Source organism: Vigna umbellata, chromosome 8 (assembly GCF_029865625.1).
Source record: "Vigna umbellata cultivar VRB3 chromosome 8, Vumbellata_1.0, whole genome shotgun sequence".
NCBI classification, from domain to species: Eukaryota; Viridiplantae; Streptophyta; class Magnoliopsida; order Fabales; family Fabaceae; genus Vigna; species Vigna umbellata.
Genome location: NC_142172.1, coordinates 18,750,821 through 18,774,292, shown reverse-complemented (window position 1 = coordinate 18,774,292; position 23,472 = coordinate 18,750,821). Strand labels below are relative to the sequence as shown.

The window sequence follows — 23,472 nt, the reverse complement described above, 5'->3', positions numbered from 1 at the left end:
AGTTAACTTTCAAAAACAATAAAAAATTGGAATTGACGCTACAACATATTCAATTATAATAACAAAAGTATAAATTTCTTAAAATAATATTTTAATAAAATAAAAATGCAAATATAGATGCACTATGAGTGTATATTTTAGCTAACATTTCAAAATGAATTCATAATTTCTTAAAAATCATATAGAAAGTTATTAATATAAAATAATTTTCGTCAACCATAATTCAAAAGAAATAAGGAAATGATACAAAATGCTTGTGATTTAGTTGGATTCCCTTATTAGATAAAAAAATTGTATTATAAATTAAAACATAAAAATAATACGTAAACTAGATCAAATTAAACCAATTTCATCCGTTATAAATTTGACATTCAAAATTGTTTTAATGTGACAACTATCAATAAAATGTTCTACAATATCATATGGAAACTGTACCAGTTTAAATACAATATTATTATTTTATTTTATTAATAAATATACTAAAACAATACCAAAATAAAAATAACATGCATAAATTCATAAAATTTAAATTTTACCCAAAAATAAAATATCATTAGTCATAACATATGACAAAATTAAGCTATAAATGAAAACCAATAAATTTAGTATATTATATTTTAGTTGAGCAATAAATAAACTCTATTAGCAAATACTAATCTCTTCCAAAAAATCAACTACAAAAAAAAGTGCTTTTCATATTAAGAACCTGCTTCCTAACCAATTTTCACTGATTTTACAAATCCGTGACCAGTTCAATCAATTTTTAGACTCATTCTCTAGTTTATCCAAATTTTTTAGTTACACTTATTGGTACCATTCTCTTAACATGTGAATATGGTGCAACATAAATGATATTGATATTAAAAACAGAGAGAAATGAACCTGTATTAGACGAGTGAAGAGCTTTTTCACCCTTCTTCATCCTTTTTTTTTTATAGGATTATAACAATAGAAGGCAACTAAAATTAAAATGAAAAACATTCATACACAATTCACACACAAGCTAATTATTCTAACACTCTTCCTCAAATTGAAGCATACATATTATATGAACCAAACTTTGAATACATAAACTCAATTTAATATATATATATATATATATATATATAAAAGTTGATCATTTGATCCAACAAAATCAACTTGTCTTGAATGAGACAATAGATACGAGAACTTCGGTTTAGATCAAGATGCATGTATACTTTAGACTATTGAGAGAATATCTATAAACCAAATTGGACTCTCAAACTAGCGTAGTCAAAGAGATTCCTCCTGAAATATGTGACTCGTTTTCAAGAATGTGCAGCAAACAAATGATAGTGGTCAACGGATAGCAAAAGTGCAAACACAGATTGATGAACAACTAACAACAGCTTATGGAGAATAATATCGGATAGTAGTGGAACATCGCGAAACTTCAACTAGCACCATGAAACTTCAAATAGGATGACTTTGACAAAAGAGATTTCCATCAACCAACAATAATAAACAGCGAAAAACTGTAGGGACTAGATTGACATCCAGTAAGGATGGGGTTTGTAGTCCCTAAAAGCGATAAACTGTAGGGGGCCTACAGTCGCTGAAACATTCTCCCCCTCACGGCAAACTTCGGAAATGACGGCACATCGATGACAAACTGTAAAAATGGAAGATCAGATTATTTAAAAGAAGGTTTAATTACTCAGGTAGTCCCCAGTTTTAGAGTAGAGTATCTACTTGGTTCTCGCTTTTTAAAAAGTATCAACTTCATCTATAATTGGTTTAATGTGCATCAATCAAGTCTATTCCGTTAATTTTCAAGTAACCATGTTAACAATGTGGTGATGTGACAAAACATTGTGATGATGTGGCAAAACATGCGTAAAAATATACTAAATAAAAAAAGATAAATACAGTAACATTAAATCCAAATCATTTTTTCTTTATCCTAACACGATGGACTAATCAGAACGCGCATATCATGATATGTGCCACGTCATCTCTACCTTCATCACCAAAAATAAAAAACCCTAATTCTCCTATATACCACGTCACTGACAACCACGTGCCACCAACATCCACCGTGTCAAAAATCATGAAGTCATCATGGCGTTCAACCTTTATCATTGTAATCCCAAACATCACCCAAACTCCACGACCAACCATCATCAACCTAAAAACCCAGAAACAACCATTGTGCCTGAACCACAACAACCTCTAACCTACAAGTAACCATAAAAACCAGTAGAAACTCAAAAACAAAACCAGAGGGAATGTAAACCCAATCGCGAGACCACCGAGAGCATCTCCTCCATGTGTCACCATTATATTCTTTGTTCAACCACCCAATACCTACAGAAACCCAAAAATTTCAATCACCTTCATCACAAATCAAGGAAACAGAAAATTACTAAATCTCTTCACCAGGAAACCTAAACCGAGAATCCTTTCACCATCACTGCGACATTGGCCATCACTGCAACGTCGGCCATCACGAAACCTCCATGCCATCACCACAAAAACTCAAATTGAACCCAAACCCACCGTGAACCACCAAATCACGTTTCCACGAATAAATCCTAAATCGTGAACTCCTTTGTGCTTCCTCACACATCAACCATGTTCGTCTTCTCCACCAGATCGCGACATCACCCTCGCTAACCATTGTGTCTTCCTTTTCCTTCTCTTCTCACTTGTAAACACAGAGAACACAACAAAATTTATTTAAACTACAAATCAAAACCTCAAAATCCCAAATCGAAAAACCAAAAACCTAAATCCCCAAATTGCCATGGAACCCTAATCGTGAATCCCTTTCTTCTTCGTGCAGTTCGAACCTTTAACGAGCCAAGTGCATCACCAACCTGCAAAACCAGAAGACCCAGGAACTCAAAAGGCGTAGTGGGCTACATGTTGCAAATGTGTTTTGCCACATCTCTACTCTATTTTGTCACATCACCACATTGTTAACACTGTTACATGAAAATTAAGGAAATGGACTTAATTGATGCACATTAAACCAAATTGTGGACGGAGTTAATATTTTTTTAAAAGCGAGGACCAAATAGACACTCTACTCTAAAATTGGAAATACTCGAGTAATTAAACCTCAAAAGAATGGTCTCCTTTATTAATCAAAGCACCTAAAAATAGATTTAAAAGGGATTTGTGTTTTTGTTGAAATTATGAATCTCACCAGAAACACCTCCCCCTTACGTCATGACTAACCTTCAACCCATGACTTGGTGAAATTCCTTGTTGGAAACTGATATAGATAATTTGTAGCAAGATAAGATAGACCCTGAGTTGCACCAATATTTATTTTCAGTCAAGTGTCCCAAGACAAAGGTTATGTGTTATTATTTCTCCAATAATAGATGAGTCTCCAAGCTTCTCTTTGGCATGTTTCGTACACAAGGAGAAACTCCACATTGTCACAGTAGTAACCCAAAAGCTTCACTATGTTTTAGTGAGAAACTATTCCCAATACTACCACCCCTTAAGGCCCTGCATACTTTTGGGATTCAACTTTTTTTTATAGTTACCATGAACAAAGGGCCAAATCAACTAGGACTGATTTTGAGAAAACATGTCTAAACAATTTAGTCATGGTGAATGTTCACAAAAAGAGCATAAAGAAAGACCCAGCGGTGGTGCACAAGAAAATAAAAGATGAAAGCAAGTGGTGGGGCAGAAACCAGAACACCACGAGTACCATGGCTGGATTGTGTTGTAAGCCTTTGGTTGAACATACCTAGGGGGCTTCTATTAGTGATACTTAACTAGCATAAAGAGGGTGATGAAGCATCAACCCATGTTCCACAATTGCAGAAGGAAAACAAAAAGAAATTTGGAAAATTTTCGATTTTAGGGCTTCATAAAGAGGGTGATGAAGAATCAACCCGTGTTCCCAATTGTTTCCCATGGTTGATGCATCCTAGGTCAAAAGGGATTGGCGCAAGGACGAATTCACAATCCCTCGCGATGAATGCTTGGAAGGGTGTCACGAAAAGCTAATGCGAGATTGCACGACTTTTGTTCTGGTGTGACTGCTATGCAGGGTTAGAACAGAGAGAGAGGTGCAACAAAACAACGGGTAGTGGCGCGATGTGATTTCGAAACTAGGAAGGTGGCGCATGACAACACACACCTGAGGTTGTCCGTGTGTGGAAGCACATGAATAGGATGTTCGTCCTGGTCATGGCAGGGTTGGTTGTCGCTCAAGGAGACGATCCAGATTCGTTAGTCATCATACTAAACTCTAGCGACACACAATGACTGATTGCGAACAACAGTGGTAAACAATGGAAAACAACTAAAAAGACATTGGAAATATCTGATATTTGGAGAGCAAGACTTCTTATTGAGGTACTTCAAAAAAGATGAAATTTTTAAGCATCAATGAACAACAAAGACAACTGGAAGAGACTCATACAGTTGTTCTAATACCATACTGAAATTAAAAACAAAGAGAAGTGGATCTGTGTTCGATAAGTGAAGAGCTTTTTCACCCTTCTTCATCCTTTATTTATAGGATTATAACAATAGAAGACAACTAAGATTAAAATGGAAAACACTCACACAGCTAACAAACACACAAGCTAATTATTCTAACATAAGGCATGATTTCCGCAGTATATTTGGACCCTAATGTCAGATAACAGAAATTGTTAACCTACAAACCAATCAAAATCTATAAATTGTATAAAAATGTGAGAATTGCACATCTTTGTCAGAAATTCAACTTCAACAGTAACATAATTACAGGAAAAAGAAAGTATGATATTTAACATATAGAAGTTTGATAGAAGGTGAATTGAGGAATATACACCTTATAACATTTTTCTACGCAAAACCAGTCAGCCAAAAAAATCAGCCATCCAAAACCAGAGATTTCAGGATCTGCTGGCTTCCAAATCTATCAACTCCAATCTAACAAAAGAATGTGAGAAAATGAACAATCAGTAGACATCCACATTTGTTTGTGTCCATGGTCTTCAACATATCCTGTAAAAAATATTGGTATAGATCACTGTGATTCACTTTTTTCAGGAACTTCCATTTGAGGAGGTAAGAGGTTTAAGAAGCTCCCTCTGACAGGTTGATTCGCAGCCACAGCTGATTCATCCTCTGTATCACAATAAAACTAATTTATTAGAGAATCTGTCAAGCCAAACCAGAAGATATAGTGACAAAGTAACAGCAACTGCATGAGGAAATTATCGTGACTTGTGAACTTCTAAAACCACTTAATAATCTGCTTTATGGCAGTTTCTAAAGCATTTTTTATATACACACATTATCTGAAGTGATTCAGTGTTCATCTCGTCCACTATTGGGACACAAGAGTTGGTGTTACATCTTGGAAAGACCCACATCACCTAAGATAAACAATGACGTGAGTTTTAGTAACTATATAATGGACTCTAGGTTCAAGGTTTTAGTTCCCAATTCAAAAATACTTTGTATTTGACTTTTCTTATACTCTTGTAGTAGAGTGTTGTAAGGTTTGGGTTAAATTTTTGCTTTGAAGAGTGTGGGTATACTTGGGGGTCATAAAACATAGGAGAGTTGTCAATGTGCATGGTTTTCTTATATTCAGTGTTTCATTCATGCTTTAATTCTCTGGTTTTTAGGGATTTATGATTAGGAGTATTATTCTGTGATGGTGTATTGAATGCATTGAATTATGATTCTGCACATATAGCTGCTTTCTTTTCGGAAACCATTTGACCCCAAAGTGGGCACGAATTCTCAAGATGTCTTCTTCAGTGCAGAAGAATTTAATGTGTCCAGTTACTGAGGTAGTTTTAGTTTGCAGTTTCAGTTTTCTAGTTCAGTTCTAAATTTCAAAGTCTCTGTTTTAGGATTGTTCTAGTAACAGCCATTATAAATTTTTAATTCGTTGCAATTTCTACATCTAGTAGTTAATTCTAGGAGCAACTTCCTTGTATATAGGTATGGATACCCTAGCTAGTTTAATTCTTTGCATAGTGTTTTTAGTTTATCACGCATAACAAGATTTTTTATAGACTGTAAGTAATCTTTAGTTGTTTGAGTGATGATTCTACATTTCAGCTTAGTTTTGGGGTTATCGATCGTGTTTGATATATAAGATTATTAGATATCTTATATTTATCTTTTATCTTCAATAATTACTTTGTTATTATTTTTTATTTGTATCGTGGGCTTAGTCCATATTTATTTTATTATAAATACAATAACTGTGTGTATTTTCTACACAAGGGGGATTAATCTCGTACAGTTTTTGTTATATTCAATATGGTATTAGGGGAAAACTTGGAATTTTATTGGCCTTAATTGCAACTAAAAAGGCTGTCAAAAATTTTCAGAGTCATTTTCTGGTTGTCATTAAACAACCATCGTGGTTTTTCTCCGGTTTTGGAGTTCCACGTTGATGTTATTCTTCAGTTGGCTTTGGAAACATCCAAATTACAAATTTTTAAAGTAAAGGGATCTAAGGTAGGATCTGTGCACAGCAAAAAAAATAAAAACTTTGAAGGGCCATAATGAGTTTTTCTATGCATATATCTTAGAAACTGCATAATTTGGATTTGGGAGAAAAAAAGGGAAGGTGAAATTTTGTTAAAAATCATATGGTTGAGGTTTACTTTCCCCTATTTTTCTATATCTTTATCTATTTCCTTTGAAGACAACATAAAATATAGTCTTGTAATATGTAAGAAGGAACTGCCTGTGATACAAAGTAGAAGGAAGAAGTATATGCAGTTCTAGAATGGAATCATTCAGTATCACTTATACTTCACTGGATATATAGAAAGACAAATATCTCAAAAAGAATAACATATTCTTACCAAATAGGGCCTTAATAGATGGTCTTTTAGGTTTTGTGCTCTTCTTCTTCAATTCAGCTGATAATGTACACACAAAAAAATACTTGTGAGGAGAAATGCAGTGATGAATAGAACAGTGATCGCTATAAAGTGAAAAAATAAAAAAGAAAGAAATGCTCTATTTACACTGGGCCAGCTTCACCCGCATGATCTCACCAAAAAATTATGGTAAATCAAAATTAAAATTGCTCAACGCATCAAGATCCAAAGTTAGTTATTATCTCATCCAGGAAACCATATATATATATATATAACACGGGAATAAGACAATCTTTAGAAACATATCTGCTTCATTTAATTGCATGGCAATAAAACAAATAGTTAATGAAATATCAATTATACAACTTTGGAATCAAATTAAATTAACAAGAGAATCAAATATTCAATTAGATTAAATGGTCAAAAGAATCTTTAAAACACAACAAAGAAAACATCAAACAGGAATGTTTTTGTTCTGGAAAGAAAATGATGAAAATGAAATGAAAAGTTACATAGTAGAACAGTTATGACACATGTAGATATATACATAGGTACACACACACACACACATATATATATATAGAGAGAGAGAGAGAGATTTGTAAATACCAATTCCTGGTATTTCATGATCATTTACGATTTCCAAATTCTTGTATGTGTACCCAACGAAGTTAACATCTTTAGATGGCAGCATCTGCAGCAAAAACGACACAACTAAGTAACAGCCTGGGCTTTAACGATGGTCCTTGTAAAGCTAATGGTTCATGATTTTCAAATCAAGAGGAAATTGTAATAGGAGTTACCATTAACAATTTTTGTTAAATTCCAGGGTCATCCAATGTAAATTCATTGGCAAACCAAATGTTTTTAGTGGCAATCTGCTACAAGCATAATAGCAGATTCCAAAGATAATGAATCAACCTTCTGGAAATTACTCAAACCAATTCTAAGCACCTTATTTTCTCAATTACATACAAGTTAAATTGTCAAGATGTTTCATCACATGAGAAACTAATCAAAAATTTATAATAGATAGATCAATGGATAGATAGATACATAAAATAATAGAGAGATAAACTCATTCTAGCAGCTTTATTTGTGATGAATAACCCAAAATAATCTGATTATGTGTAATTTGAACTTGGCAGAGTACACTCCTCATAAACCTAGATTTCAATATGTACACGGTGAATGAAGGAAATTCCGAAATTCAATATAGTATATTAATCAAAAAACATATCTAATCAAATATATATCCCAGAGGTCTATTTATAACCCAATATCCAGAAACTTAATAAACTATTTCTATTCTAAGTTGGAATAAGATATCCAAAACAGAATAAGATCCCTTAATCAAAGTAACAATAAAAAATCCCAGGACAAAGACACTAATTGCGAGAATAAAAATCCTAAATATCAAATCTAATGGCCCAATCCACATCAATGACATTAATAAATGGTACAATTACAGCAGCTCTTGTAGACCAACTATATACAAAATGTAAATAACAAGAACCAACCTTTCTCCAGGGCCCTGCTTTTGAGCAAGCTACAGTTTGCTTGTCTACCTATACATCATTGGTAGAACAAAAAGAGCGTGACATTGGTGGCAAAAAAATTAATGAATTCTTCTATATCCATGAACACCAAGACACCTAACATACCTCTTCAAACTTCTCAAAGTTTTGAGTATCTAATTCATCATTGACCTCAGGTATGAAAGCAGCTTTCATTTTGTACAGTTTGTCCCATTCGATGCCTTTGAACCATGGATGGGCCTGGACAAAATCCTCAACCACTTATTTGTTAATGTACAACTGTATTGTAAAGTAGATTGTAAAATTTAGCAAAGAACACACCACAACACCTTTATTTCATAGGCTCCTTTGGTTCCAAGCCTCTGCTCTACATTACACAGGAGTCTACAAATAAGATCTTTTGCCTCTACTGAAAGTTTAGCTTCTTCTGGAAATTTCAAATTAGTTCTCCAATTTACTATCTGCATATTGAAGGTGATGTATGGTACAATTATAATTGACGAAGAAAAAAAATGTTACAAAAAGAGGAAGCCATAAAAGCAATCAACTCGGATCATTATAAATAGTGGATAACTGTCAATTTTCATCTATTACTATAAATAACAAAATGCCATAACTAGCAACTAAAGCATGATACAAATGATTTCCATGTAACAAGAAACTATAAGAAGGGAGAAAGAAAATATCATGAGAAAGAAACAATTGTCTAAATCAGGAAATCCTATTGTTTTTTCTTAAACTTGTTCATACTCAATAATTGCAGCCTCCTTGCAAATTCAATATTTCCAAACCTTTCTGAACTGTATTCCCTCTGTTAGATTACATTTACCTAAAAAATATGCAATCACATTTTTCTACTAAACCAAGTTGCATGCTTAGCTACAGGTAATGTCGTTCAAGACTCTTAAAATTTTCTGTACAACAGTAAGCAGATAATTCTTCAAAATAATAGTTACATTGTATGGTTTAAATACTCAGGCATTTACAAAGCACAGGTGCATACATCTATTCTATTGAAATGTATAATATTTCACGCTAATTGCCATGAGAAACAGTTAAACCTTGCAGAACAGAATGGACTCAAAATCATACATGGCATAATCCAATTCATACAAAATGCATGATAATTGGAATGGAATCCATTAAGAGTGCTTCTGCATGTTACCTTTCTACAAGTCAACATTGGTTCATCTGAGTAAAAGGGTGGATACCCCACAAGCATTTCATACATTATAGCTCCTAGAGACCACCTGGAAGAATCCACATAACATCAGAATGAACTGAAACAAGAAAAAGTTCACAAGAAATTGGGGGGCCTTGGGTAGAATTTTGAATGGAGAAGGAGAAGACATAATATCTAATACCAATCACATTCCACGCCATATCCTTTCTTCAGCAGAACTTCTGGAGCAATATAATCAGGTGTTCCAACTGTAGAATAGGCCTGCGTAATTGCAAAGAAAGAAAGGCTTAAAATTGAGGCAAAATCAAGTGTTCAACAATTTACATGTTAAACTGAAGGAAGAAATGAGACTTCAAATAACAAAAATGTATATTGACATATAGTGCGAATGATATCTTCCAAAAGACAGGGCACTAACCCCTGTTTATACTAAGACTTAGATATACACTTCTAGTTCAAATAAAATAGCATAAATGACCAAACAAAACTACATTCTCTCCACCAAAGGTCCGTAAAGATATTTTATAGATATTTTAATAGCCCCATCAAGCCAAAGCATATTAAAATGAACACTTAACCAAAATATGACAAAAAAAAAATATAGTAACTCGGTGCGAGTCCCATGCACTTGGTACCCCTTTAGAGTTTGTTTATTGGATATGTGCGCGTATACATTCAACCTTTTGAATTTTGATCCCTATCATTAACATCAGTCCCTGATTTTGGTGAAAGACCACCCAATAATTTCATATTATTAAGGTATTGGGACCAAAATTCAAATTCAACATAATCCAGAATTGCTTGATCTTGCAGTCATGTAGATATTAAAAATTTTCATCCCACCTTAAACATAGCTTCTCTTTTCCAAATACTTTGCTTCTTCAAGTTTTTCTAGTTTGACCTGCCCTCTGTAGTTACCCTTTTCTAGTACAGCTCCTTCATCCTATCTATTTCCAAATATATTTCAGTTAGATCCCATTGTTCCCTTGCGCAGCTCCTTCGACTGGTCCAACACCTATCGCATGGTTATAACCATGTTCTGCACTATTTGTCATCTTCTGTGGCCTGCCTTTGTAATTCATGCTAGATTTTCTCCATACTGTTCACTTTTGAATCCACTTTTGGATTTCATCATAAATGCCTTGTTCTGTTTGACTAACCACCTCCAATACAAGTTGATAGGATGAACTAGTAATTGGTAAAAGATTTAGAGTTTCAAACAAGATTACAAAAAGAATACAATTTTCTACTGGGGGATCCTTTCTCCAAATGACAAATGAACTTGTTCCTATAGGTATTGTTCGAACCTGTCCAAATTTTGATAGGAAATCTCTGCAGTGAGTGGGTACAAGTATGAATATGGATAATACCTTATTCTCTAAATTGGGTATAGGGACGGGAATGGGTATTTTACATATTCATCCAATCCTCATCCTAATAAATGGCCTCGTACCCATCTGCATTTTAAATTACTAAAATAACTTTAGTTTATTAGGTAACCCAACAAACTTATATTAACTTTCTTTCTGTTAAGGAATTTTGGATCCTTGTATGAACAGGTTAACCTTTTCATAAGAATGGTAGTAGAGCCTTACAACAAAACCAATGTCTCGAGTTCAAACCTTGTTGAGCCTCCTACTCCTACGAAGAGGAGTCCCAAATTCACCGAGCTGCCAGGTGTCGGCCTTTGAAGGAGGGACATTTGTTAAGGAATTTTGGATTCTTGTATGAATTGGTTAACCTTTTTGTAACACTTTGACCCTTAGTTTAGTAACTTTTTTCTAAGGCACACATTTGATCATTTTTACTATTTTTCTATATTTATTTTATCCAATTTTTATTTGACCCTCTTATGTAAAATTCAAGAGTGTTGTCATCCTTAAACCCAAGAGGAAATGATGTAAATTTCAAGAGGGCCAAAAACTTTCCCAATATACACTACAACCACAGCCTCCCTTCTTTGATCAACCTCCTATTTATACTACTAACTACTGAACAGTTAATTAAAACTATAACTACTCTTAGTTCATTAAAAATGTATTCCAGTTAGTTATAACTACTCTAATTGCTCCGAGTTAGTTCCAACTGTATTTGTATCCCAATCGTTATTTTTGTTCCTCTATCTTCTTACATACACTTTCCTAATGAGAGGTGGTGTATCACTTTCATATCCACCTAAAACATGCCTATAAAAATAAACATATCAGCATCCAAAACCTGTAAGTAATTAACAATTAATTGTTTATTTAATCCTAGAAATGGTTCTGGCTTGAAATTAAACAAGGAATTAAAATGATCATAAATGTATGTGAAAACTAATACTGAGGGTCTTACAAGCATTCGTCGATTTTTCTGCCAATGCTGCAGTTGTTCCTGTTGAGTTCGTTTAGGAGCCACTGGACGTCCATCACTTTGGAGGGCTCCACTTCGGTTATTTCCAACAGAAAAGTCCTTTTCTTGAAGATTACTGCAGTCTAGTGGTTTACATAATCCAAAATCTGATAACTTCATGTGACCATTTCTATCTAGCAGCAAGTTGTCAGGCTTGATATCTCTGGAATGCATTTAAAATTCAAACTATGAAAAGTATTTATAGATCCAAAAGAAGACCACTCTAAGTACCGGTGATCCATGTCATAAAAGGATACTACAGTTTTACATCATTTGACATTATTGTTTACAACTTTGAGTTTACCTATGAATATAATTATGTTTATGAATGGACTCTATGGCTAGGACAGTCTCCCCAACATAGAATCTGGCTTCATCTTCTGTCAGTATATCCTTCCGCATCAGCAATGTCATCATATCTCCACCAGGTAGATACTCCATTATGAGATATAAATATTCCTCATCTTGAAAGGAACAATAAAGTTTAACAATGCAATTGCTGTCAACTTCAGCAAGCAGGTTTCTCTCAGCTTTGACATGTTCAACCTGAAAAAGTATCCAATAAGTTTAAGAAAACACAATTTACTCTAACAATGTGATCATTTCAATACCTGGCCACGACGAAGCATCTCAGATTTCTTAAGCTTCTTCATAGCATATACATGACCAGTAGCCTTCTCCCGGCAGACTCTAACCTATGAATAGGTGGAATTGCAACATTGTAAAAAATCATTAGATAAGTTTATATAAAAATCAGAGTTTCAAAAAAATACTCATTACTTGCCAAAGAAGCTATGCAATAACAGCACTATGTCTCCAAGCCAAATCCTTCATAAAACTTCACATGCTACTCAATGGTGGAAACAGCTAATATGCATAACACAAACTAGAGTTTTCTTTGCAACTAAAATAATTCATATAATTCAGCAATCCTATAGAGTTTAAACCAGCACAATGTCAAAATACAATGGTTCTTTAAATCGTTAAATTGAAGGTTCTTGATTTTAAACTTCATCATCACTACGAATTTTGAAATACCAATATCCCACTTTGAAAGACCACTTCTCCCTAGCATACCATAGTTATATCCTTAATCTGAAAATTTCTAACATGTGTAATAGAAACAAGTGCAATATAAAAACGATGGGCCAATGGCAGCTGGGTCTCCAACTTTTTTTCATGAGAAAGAAGGGGTTAAGGGTATAATTGAGAAGGAGAATTCTATTACAGAAACAGTGCAGGGGGACTAACAGAATGGACAACGGTAACGAGGGGATTGGAGAGGAAGATATGGGGAAATCATGCAGATGACATGGATATGATGGGGGTGAGGAGCAAGTGAGGAGGGTGATTTTTGTCACTGAGCATGGAGCATTCTCAGTAGATTTTCTTTTTGCAGTTTCTACTTGCTTCTTTCTTATACTAATCTCACTGCAATCAAGGCTAGTTCCATAAATTCCCATCAAACATTAATAGTAAATTTCAGTTCCTGTTAATATAGCAAAGTTAAATAACTAATATGAGTGTCATTATTCAATATAATTAGCAATTCTACCTCCAAATATCAGGAAAAGCAATGAAAAAAGAGAAGAACAAAACCGATTTGATTGTCAAAGAGAGCTATAAACTTGTAATCAGAGTTTATGGTTTCAAATTGCAGTCAACATCACCAGCCACCACATATACATATCAGTCAACTCCTTTTAGTCACTGGAGGTAACAGTACTCAATGCAATCTACTCAAGATTTTACATAGGACCTACCTAAAAGGAAAAATTATACTGATACACACATGTATATGCATACAAAAAAATATTGTAAAGAAAACAACCTCTAAAGCAAAACATTAAACTATCTTAAATTGGAAAATCATAACCATAAATATTAATAAGAAATAGCCGATAAATGTGAATACAATTAACCTTCTTTCCTTTCAGTTGATTAAAAACAGCACATTTAAATTTGAAAAGAAAGAAAAAAGTAATGGCAATTATGATATATAAATCAGAAAACCGAAATTCATTCAATTATGAAACATAAATTAGAAAATCACCATACATATTGCATGTACCCGTTTCGGGCTAACTATTGCCAATTTCAGTTCATTACAACCTATTACCCTAAAAAAAGAGTTCTCAGACATCATTTCTACTCCCTAATTCTAATAGAAACAAAAAAAGACAATAAAATTTATCATTCCAATAATATTGCATCATTCAGCCTTTTGCGTAACCTACAGCCAGAACAGCGATGATAGCTGCAATTAAGAATATGGACAATTGCCGTCATGGATCCGACCAACACCCTGTTCTAGCATTAATGCTGAAGGATAAAAGTCAAGGCTATCCACCTAGGAAAATAGAGGGTGAGAGAAAGATGGCTTTGTTGCACTCGCAGAATAGAAAGGCAGAGACTAATAATATAAGTTTTTGGAACCTAACAGAAAAGTGGAAACTCTCGTTCAAGGTCATTGATCCTGTGATTACATGGTCAAGATCACAATCCAGAAGCAATCTGACCTGGCTGCAACTGCAAGTTAGCTCGCTCTAGGGGCCAAAATTCGTAGAATTGTACAAGTCAACGAGTTAAATCACAATTTTAACAACACTTGCTACTATAACATTATTGCCAACATCTGTTAATATAAAAATTATTAAGGTCATACATAAAGATGGTTTTACTTGGATATATAAAGATAGTTTCATTTAAATACATATAAAGATAGTGTATACCTCTCCAAATGCACCCTTTCCAATCATAGTCAGCGGCTCAAAATCATCAGCCCCCATCTTATGTCTCTGAAGCCGCATGTACTCCCTCTCCTTTTTCTCTAAATACTGAAGCAAGTTGTGCTGCTCTTCCTCAGACACTTCGGCATCTGCCAACTTCTTTTCTAGCATATTACGTCTGCAAAAAAAAAAAAAAAAACAATAATTCAGGTCTTATTAAAGACTTAAAACAATCTCCATTTCCGTTAGCTATTAGCACATAATAACACGTCACTTCAGAGACCATTAGAGAAGATCTCACGCAAAACTATATTCCAGAATCAGTTGGAAGAGAGCTTGCTTGGAAAAAAAAAAAGCAGCAGCAGTAAGGAAAACACATTTCAACCAGCTCAGAGATGACAATAAGCATGCTAGAAAATTACTTCATATGTACAGAACTCATCAAGAACACTAGATTGAATTGTCATCATGGCCTAAAATATATAATTTGAAGTAAAGATACCTTTCCTTCCTCTCCTGCAGGCTTTGCATCTGCTTCTTGTAATGATTTTCTATGTACTGCTTTGCAGCTTCAACCTTCTGTTTGGTTACATTTGAAGGCGGTTCTTCATTTGTTGGGGGCTTTGGCCCTTCTTTGGTCACGCCTGTAGTTTCTTTTGCAGACTTCATTTTATCATTTCCCTTGAACTTACTAAACCACCGCCTTGTAGTTTCCATTTTATTCGTTCACCTCTTATGTCTCTGTTTTGTGTTTCTACTTTACTAAAGATCAAAAGCTTTGCCAAATAAGGATCTCGTTTTATCAGACATGAAAAACAAGGTACTACTATTCTTCACCAGAATAACTCAAGGCACATCAATTGCTATGTCTGTCCAAAGAAGAAAATAAACAACACTCAGCTAACAATCCACCACAAAGTAATAGCTGATCGGAATTAAAACTTTAACACTCATTCAAGTATAGAAGCAGCATTCAATTTTCATTAAATAGGAAACACCAATAAAAGAAAAGAAAACAAAAATAACTCAATAGTTCGTTTGTTAAGCAAGTAAAGGATAAATCAGATGAAAAGGTTGATCATAACTAATCCAACTTCAAGTAAAGGAACTATCAGAGAAACTGCAGTACTGAAAGTAAAATTTAAACCTAAACGCATCATTGTCAAACTTGTGAGTCGAAGAAAATAACAGAAACCATGACAGTAAAAAAAGGAAGAAAGGTAATCTGCATAAAACTCTGTATATTCATTCTCAAAATGATTACATCATATATATACTGTGCAAAAAGGGAAAAGGTGTGACCTAAAATCTTGAATGATAAAAGCATATTTTTGTACTACCTATTGACAGCTCATTGTTGTTCTAGAATGTCCACTAATAACAGAAAAGATTCCTCTGCTATGCTACCATTCTGTTATTGATTACGTGGTATTTAAACCAGAATGATATGGTTTTTCTATTAGCCCCCCACAAGCTGGAGGTGCAAAAATGTTGTGCAACTGCAGCTTGGATAAGTTTAGCTTGAAGGAATGTGGAGGTAAGGCTTTTGTGAAAATATCCGCGAGCTGGTTGGCGGAAGGAACAGGGAGTAGTTTCATCAAGCCTTCTTGGGATTTTTCACGCACAATGTGACAGTCTATATCCAGATGTTTCGTTCTTTCATGGAATACGGGATTGGCAGCAATGTGAAGGGCACTGTTATTGTCACAGTAAAGTAGAGAAATCTGAGAGGGGAAAATATGGAGATCTTTGAGCAAATAAATGATCCATTGTAGCTCGCAAGTAGCGGAAGCGAGGGCTCTATATTCAGCCTCGGAGGATGATCGTGATACAGTGGTTTGTTTCTTGGTTTTCCATGAGATAAGAGAGCTTCCAATAAAAAAACAATAACCCGTGATAGAACGTCTTGAATCCACACAGGTGGCCCAATCAGCATCACTAAAACCAGAGACGTGAGTAGGACAGATTCTAGGGAAGAATAGACCTGTACCTGGGCAACCTTTAAGGTAACGAAGAACATGCATGGCTGCAGCATGATGAGCTTTGGTGGGCTTGGACATGAATTGACTCAGTTGTTGTGTTGCAAAAACAATGTCAGGCCGAGTATTTGTCAAATAAACCAATCGGCCGACAAGGCGCCTATATGGCAAGGGATCATCAAGATAGCCAGAAGCATCATTGCGAAGCCTAAGAGTACTGTCCATTGGAGTGGAAGAGGGTTTGCAGCCAAGCATTCCTGAATCCATAAGCAAGTCTAAGCAGTACTTGCGTTGACAAAGTGAAATCCCCTTTGAAGAGTGAGCCACTTCAATTCCTAGAAAGTACTTGAGCTTTCCTAAATCCTTGATATGAAAATTGCTGTGAAGGATCTGTTTAATGTGGTTGATTTCTTGGACAGAGTTACCAGTTAGCACAATATCATCCACATATATTATCAAGGCAGTAAAAACTGAACCATGCTTTTTGGTGAAGAGACTATGGTCAGCATGAGCTTGTTTATAACCACATATTAGCAATAAATTAGATAACTTTTCATACCATTTCCTGCTTGATTGCTTCAGCCCGTAGAGGGATTTGCGCAATTTGCAGCTTTGACCAGAACGATATCCTGATAATCCCGGTGGCATCTCCATGTAGACATCCTCCACAAGGTCTCCATGTAGGAAAGCATTACTGACATCTAATTGTTGGATGTGCCAGTCGTTGATAGAAGCTAGGGCAAGGATTATACGAACAGTGGTCATTTTGACGACAGGGGAGAATGTTTCGAAATAATCGATGCCTTCAATTTGTGAATACCCCTTTGCTACCAATCGCGCTTTGTAGCGCTCTATGCTTCCATCGGGTAACCTCTTGATTTTGTATACCCACTTGCAACCTATGGGTCGAACAGAGGGAGGAGTTTCAACCACATCCCAAGTATGATTCAACTCGAGGGCTTTGATCTCACATTGCATGGCGTCACGCCAACACTGTAGCTTCACTGCTTCATAGAAACTGGCGGGTTCACACTCAGAAGATATGGCCATGAGAAAACGATGATGTGAAGGGGAGACATTGGTGTATGAGATAAAACTTTGAATCGGATGTGAACATCTTGTGGATGATTGTGCAGACTTAAGGGAAGGAAGCTTGTATTGATATTCGGAAAGGTATGGAGGAGGATGGGTGTCACGTTTTGAACGGCGCGATGGTGGGACATCAATTGGGGTTGGTGTGTGGCGGGTTTGGATTTCTGGTGAAATGGAATTAGGGTTGGAGGTTGTGGTTTCAGGGAAAAGGGAGAAACTTTGTTCTGGTAAAGATGAAGACGTGTTTGGGTTGGGGCGATGAGTTTCTGGGGGTTTTTCTTGTGGTGTGGATTGAGAATCTGGGTTTGGTTCTATGGTTAAGGTATGTTGGGTTATAAGTGTAGGGAGTGAGGGAGAAGTGTGGAAAGGAAAAACTGTTTCATGGAAAATAACGTTTCTAGAAATGAAAATTTCTCTTGTATTAATGTCTAGAATAACATATCCTTTTGTGCCATTTTGTAAACCCAAAGAAACACCTTTTCTAGATCGAGGTTCAAATTTATGAATTTGATTGTGAGTGGATGCATAACATAAACAACCAAAGATTTTGATCATTGAAAAATCAGGCGGAACTTTATTTAGAAGTTCAAAAGGTGTTTTATATGAAATGATGGGTGAGGGAACACGGTTAATGATAAACACAGCATGTTTGATAGCATAGGACCAAAAATTTGATGGGATTTTGGATTGAAACATGAGGGCCCTGGCAACATTGAGAATATGCTGGTGTTTGCGTTCCACTCTCCCATTTTGTTGAGGTGTGTAAACACAACTAGTTTGATGTATAATTCCTTTAGAATTGAAAAGGTCTTTTAGAAAAAATTCCGGTCCATTATCGGATCGGATACATTTAATTGTGGTTTCAAATTGATTTTCAACTAAGTTGATAAAATTTTGTATATGCATTCTCACTTCACCTTTTGATTTTAATAGAACAACCCATGTATATCTACTAAAATCATCAAGTATAGTGAGGAAATACTTGTGCCCATGAATAGATGTTTTGGAAAAGGGGCCCCAAATATCCATATGAATCAATTCAAAAATTTTAGAACCTCTACTAGAGCTAGGAGAATAAGGCAATTTCTTTTGTTTAGCTAAATGACAAATGTCACAGATTTCATGAGAATCCTTTGAAATAAAAGGAAATTGTTGATTCAAGACATTAAGACGGCTACTAGATAAGTGTCCTAATCTAAAATGCCAAAGGTTGGAGTTATTGATGGTGGTGGTAGTATTGTTGGTAGATGGGCGTCTTTCCTTTCCGATTGTCAAATGAAAAAGTCCTTCCTTTAAGTTAGCTGAACCAATCATCTTCAATGTGTTCATGTCCTGTATTTGACAAAGAACATTAGAGAACTCATTTGAAAAAATTATACGGCAAGGAACAGTAGTTAATAATTTAGGAAGAGATAATAAATTAAAAATAAAATTTGGAACAAGAAGAACATCATGAATAATGAAATCCGGAGAAAATTGTATGCTTCCAGATATATGGGCCTGAACAGTAGACCCATTTGGTAGATTGATGTTTAATGGCTGGATTTCAGAATACTCAAAAAAGTGATCTAATGAATTTGTGATGTGATCGGTGGCTCCGGAATCAATTACCCATGGTGTGGTGTGTGAAAAATTATTGAGTGTATGTGCGGTGTTAATGGAAATAAACCTACTGTCAAGACCAGAGTTGTGAGATTGGTTTGAGTTTGAGTGAGTGAGATTGGCCCTTGAAGGGATTTCTGAGTTTCCCCCACCAGATCCAGAAGCTTTGTTAAGAAGGCTCATTAGTTGTTGGAATTGGGCCGTAGTAATGTGAAGCCCTTGGCCCAGAGTTGAAACATCTTTTCTTTCTCCTTCATGAATTAGGGCCGGCGCAGCATCTGAAGAGGAAGATGCAGTAACATTATTCACGTTGCCTCCGACGGTTGTGCCGCTGCTACCAAAGGTGTATTTGTTATTGAAAAGGCGTGGTTTTCCTGGATATTTGGGATGTCCAGGGGGATAGCCAAATTTGGTATAACACACATCACTGCTATGTCCAACACGATCACAATGGGTGCACTTTGTCGGGTTGATGTTGTTTTTCTGGAAGCACGAATCAATGGTGTGTCCGAGGCGGCCACAAAATTCACATTTGCGAGTTGGTTTTGTCCCCCCTTGCTGTGGATGGCCTCGACCTTTACCAGAGATGACATTGATGAAGGGATTGGTTTCCATGGGAGAAGACGGGTGATGCTGTTGGCGCTCATGTTGGATGATCATGGAGAAAACACGATTAGCAGAGGGAAGAGGGTCAAGTAATAAGATTTGTGAGCGAACCATGGCAAATCGATCGTCGAGCCCTTTCAGAAAGCGGATAATGAAGTCTTGTGAATGGTAGGTGCGAGCAGAGCAAGAACAAGGGGTCAGGGTTCGGTAGTTGTCCAACTCTTCCCAGAGTGATTTTAGATGGGTGTAGAAGTCGGTGACGGAAAGCGCACCTTGTTTGAGAAAATAGATTTCTTCCTGTAACTCAGCGACTCGAAGCAAATCGCCTTGAGAAAAACGCTCGCGAAGATCAGTCCAGACATCAATAGCTCGTTCAAAAAACACAACACTTTGAGCTATTGAAGGAGAAAGGGAATTGAGGATCCATGACATTAATAGAGTGTTACATCTTTCCCAAGAGGGGTGTAAGGGATCAGTGGGTGCTGGGATGGGGATGTTGCCATTGAGGAAACCCATCTTGTTTTTAGAGATGAGGGCCATTCGGAAGGAACGAGACCATGACTGGAAGTTGTTGGCCGAAAGAGGTGGGGAGACCACAACAGATGAAGGGCTCTCACTTGGGTGTATGTAGAAGGGGCTGGAAGGATTTTGGTTGGGATCAACAAAGAGAGGAGGAGGTAGAATATTTTCGTCCTCATTTCCAGAGGATCCTGAATCGGCCATGAAAGAGGTAAGCTAGAAAAAGCTTGAACCTTTAGATGGCTCTTGATACCATAACAGAAACCATGACAGTAAAAAAAGGAAGAAAGGTAATCTGCATAAAACTCTGTATATTCATTCTCAAAATGATTACATCATATATATACTGTGCAAAAAGGGAAAAGGTGTGACCTAAAATCTTGAATGATAAAAGCATATTTTTGTACTACCTATTGACAGCTCATTGTTGTTCTAGAATGTCCACTAATAACAGAAAAGATTCCTCTGCTATGCTACCATTCTGTTATTGATTACGTGGTATTTAAACCAGAATGATATGGTTTTTCTATTAGAAAACTTATGGGCTCCCAAAAATATATGCTTGGAATACTTACCTAGTATAAAACTCCATATAGAAAACTATTAATGATACATATGCATAGCATAATACACTTAACATGGCAAGAATTAAAATTTCCACTTCATCAAAAAGACAAGTAGCAAATAACAATAATAAAGTTGGATGGTACATTATTAGCACTGAATAAGATCAAACCATATAAATGAAAAAATCATATATAAATTTATCAAAACATATGTTCCAAAATTGAAAATATTTGAAAAAGAGGTAAAATATTGAAATCATTTGAACCCTAGTACAACACTGTCATTTTCAGTTCAATGGGGGGCAAAATTTTCAATCGATTTCAAGCTTGTTCCCTCGCTTGTTCACTCTAAGAATGACATTACTTAAGCTCATCTAAAAGTAGTTTCATTTGCAACTTAACTCATTTTCTCTAATCAGAACCATAAACTCTTAAGAGTTCACAAATTAAGGAGTTAACTCGAGAATTTAACAAACAAGACAAAAATGTTTCAAAAGTGAAGCCACCAGTCACAAATTTCAGAAAACTGAAGCATTTCCCAACAATCCCGATTTCACAACAAATCTTCCAAAACCATCTGATTTTCCATACCATCAAGCCTTTCCATAACTTCTAGGTTTCTTCAAGAGCGCACACAAAATACACACACAAGGATATCATATCCAAAACCAACGAAATCAAAAGCCAGAATACCTATCCAGCGCATTGTAATCAAACAATTCCCTATGCATTTCAAAAACACTCTTCTGGGAAGCAAGGAACATGGTCAAAACACAGCCTTTTTGGATAATCCCAAAAAAAAACGATTTTTTCCCTTTCCCCACATGTTCCCACCGACCCAGTGACAGAAATACGATAGGACCCCCACAGACACACCCAAAAGAACAAATAAACAAAACCAAGAATCAAAGTCAAAACTGATTCAACAGCAGCAGCAAAAGTACAATTTTGGATTGAAAAAGGAGGAAAAAAGGAACCTTGAATCTGGAAGTTGCGAGAGAAAGAAGTGAAGAAAGGGGGGTGGATGAGCGTAGAGAAGCAGTTTGCTTTGTTGTAGTTGTTGTGGTTGATGATGACGATGGTGGTAGTGACAGTGATGTGAATGCGATTCAATTTGCTGGTTTTAGCTTTTTGTTTTGTTGTGAGTTGAAAGTTCACAGTTGAAAGTTGGAAGGCACTTTTAGAATAATATTAAAGTTGGATGGATATTGGATTACACAGCGGAAACCGAGTTCTTTCTTCTTTCCTTTCTTTCTATTCCACCTTACCCAACACAACACACTACGTTTCTTTCTCTTCTTTTCTTTTTCTTCCTCCTTTTGTTGTTACCCTAATAACACGGATTCATTAATTCTTTCGATTTTCAAACATCCACGACTAAACACGCTCTAAATTTATTTCTAATCTTCTAAATTCAATTTCTTTCTATTAAAAGTTACTTTCTTTTATCATACTCACTTCATAAGTGCAAAGCGTTTAACTTTTGTTAATGATCACAAATTTAAGCTTTAAATGGGTTTTAAAGAATTACAAGACTTCAATTCAAAACATTATTTCAAGAATTCAAGGTGAGTTCAAGTTCTCTAATGGTCATTTAGTGTTATTGCTAAACTTTCAAAATATATCAATATTAATAAATTAAATATACGTTGAACATTTAATACATTTAATTTTAATATTTAATTTCATTTTAATGTTTAATTTAATTTTAATATTAAATTTAATTTTAATATTTAATATTTCTATACATGTAACGTGTTTGATATCACTTGTGACTATACGGTGACTAAAAGATAAAACTGTTATAAATAATTATTTTGATTTAAAAAATATACTTAAAAGATAAAATTAGAAACAAAATATATACACCAAAATGTAATTTTATTGTAGGTAATTTTTAATTTTTTTTTAATGTTTTTTTATAAATAATTATTTTAATTTTAAAAAATGGTTAAATTTAAAAAACACGATCAAATGGAACGGTAAAATTTTAAAAATGTCAGCTAAAAAATAAAATTGACAAAAAATAATTATTTATTCTATAAACAAAATATATACATAAAAAATTCATAACAGTATAGATAATATTAGTTATATTTATTGTTTTTTATAATATTTATAATTTTTCACTGCATAATTAATATTTATAATGAATAACTTTGTATAGATTATTAAGTTAATAAAAATAACGTATGTTTACAGTGAATAATTTTGTATAGGTTATTAGATTAATAGAATTAATTATATTTGTAAGGACCGTTCCAAAACCATCTCAGTTAATTACGGTTAGAAATATGAAAATAATAAATAATGTGTGTACCAAATAGCATATATTGTTTGCATACTAAAATATCGGTTACACCTAACAGAAATATTTTTTCTTTGAGATTCGAAGGTTAGTTTAAAGATATATAGTTTTGGGAATATTACTTTATAA

At 34.8% G+C, this 23,472-nt stretch overlaps 1 protein-coding gene across 1 annotated transcript; it reads right to left on the bottom strand.

The window, feature by feature from the left end:
- Positions 1-4,643: 4,643 nt before the first annotated feature.
- On the bottom strand, positions 4,644-22,314 carry LOC124846031 (uncharacterized). Its single transcript, XM_047323242.2, has 14 exons — positions 22,013-22,314; positions 15,174-15,540; positions 14,675-14,849; positions 12,554-12,637; positions 12,247-12,488; positions 11,886-12,105; positions 9,733-9,812; positions 9,534-9,618; positions 8,698-8,829; positions 8,495-8,608; positions 8,351-8,398; positions 7,440-7,524; positions 6,813-6,869; positions 4,644-5,106 (listed from the first exon to the last, which is right to left on the bottom strand). Exons 2-14 carry the CDS (start codon positions 15,386-15,388, stop codon positions 5,006-5,008), a joined length of 1,638 nt encoding a protein of 545 aa, XP_047179198.1. The 5' UTR covers positions 15,389-15,540; positions 22,013-22,314; the 3' UTR covers positions 4,644-5,005.
- Between the last annotated feature and the right edge of the window lie 1,158 nt (positions 22,315-23,472).

Coding starts and splice junctions, on each gene's coding strand:
- LOC124846031 (XM_047323242.2), bottom strand. CDS start 15,388: ATGGAAACTACAAGGCGGTGGTTTAGTAAGTTCAAGGGAAATGATAAA. Junction 8,609..8,697: donor AAGGAGCCTATGAAATAAAG/GTGTTGTGGTGT, acceptor GATTTTGTCCAG/GCCCATCCATGGTTCAAAGG. Junction 7,525..8,350: donor AAGCAGGGCCCTGGAGAAAG/GTTGGTTCTTGT, acceptor TTTTTGCTGCAG/ATGCTGCCATCTAAAGATGT.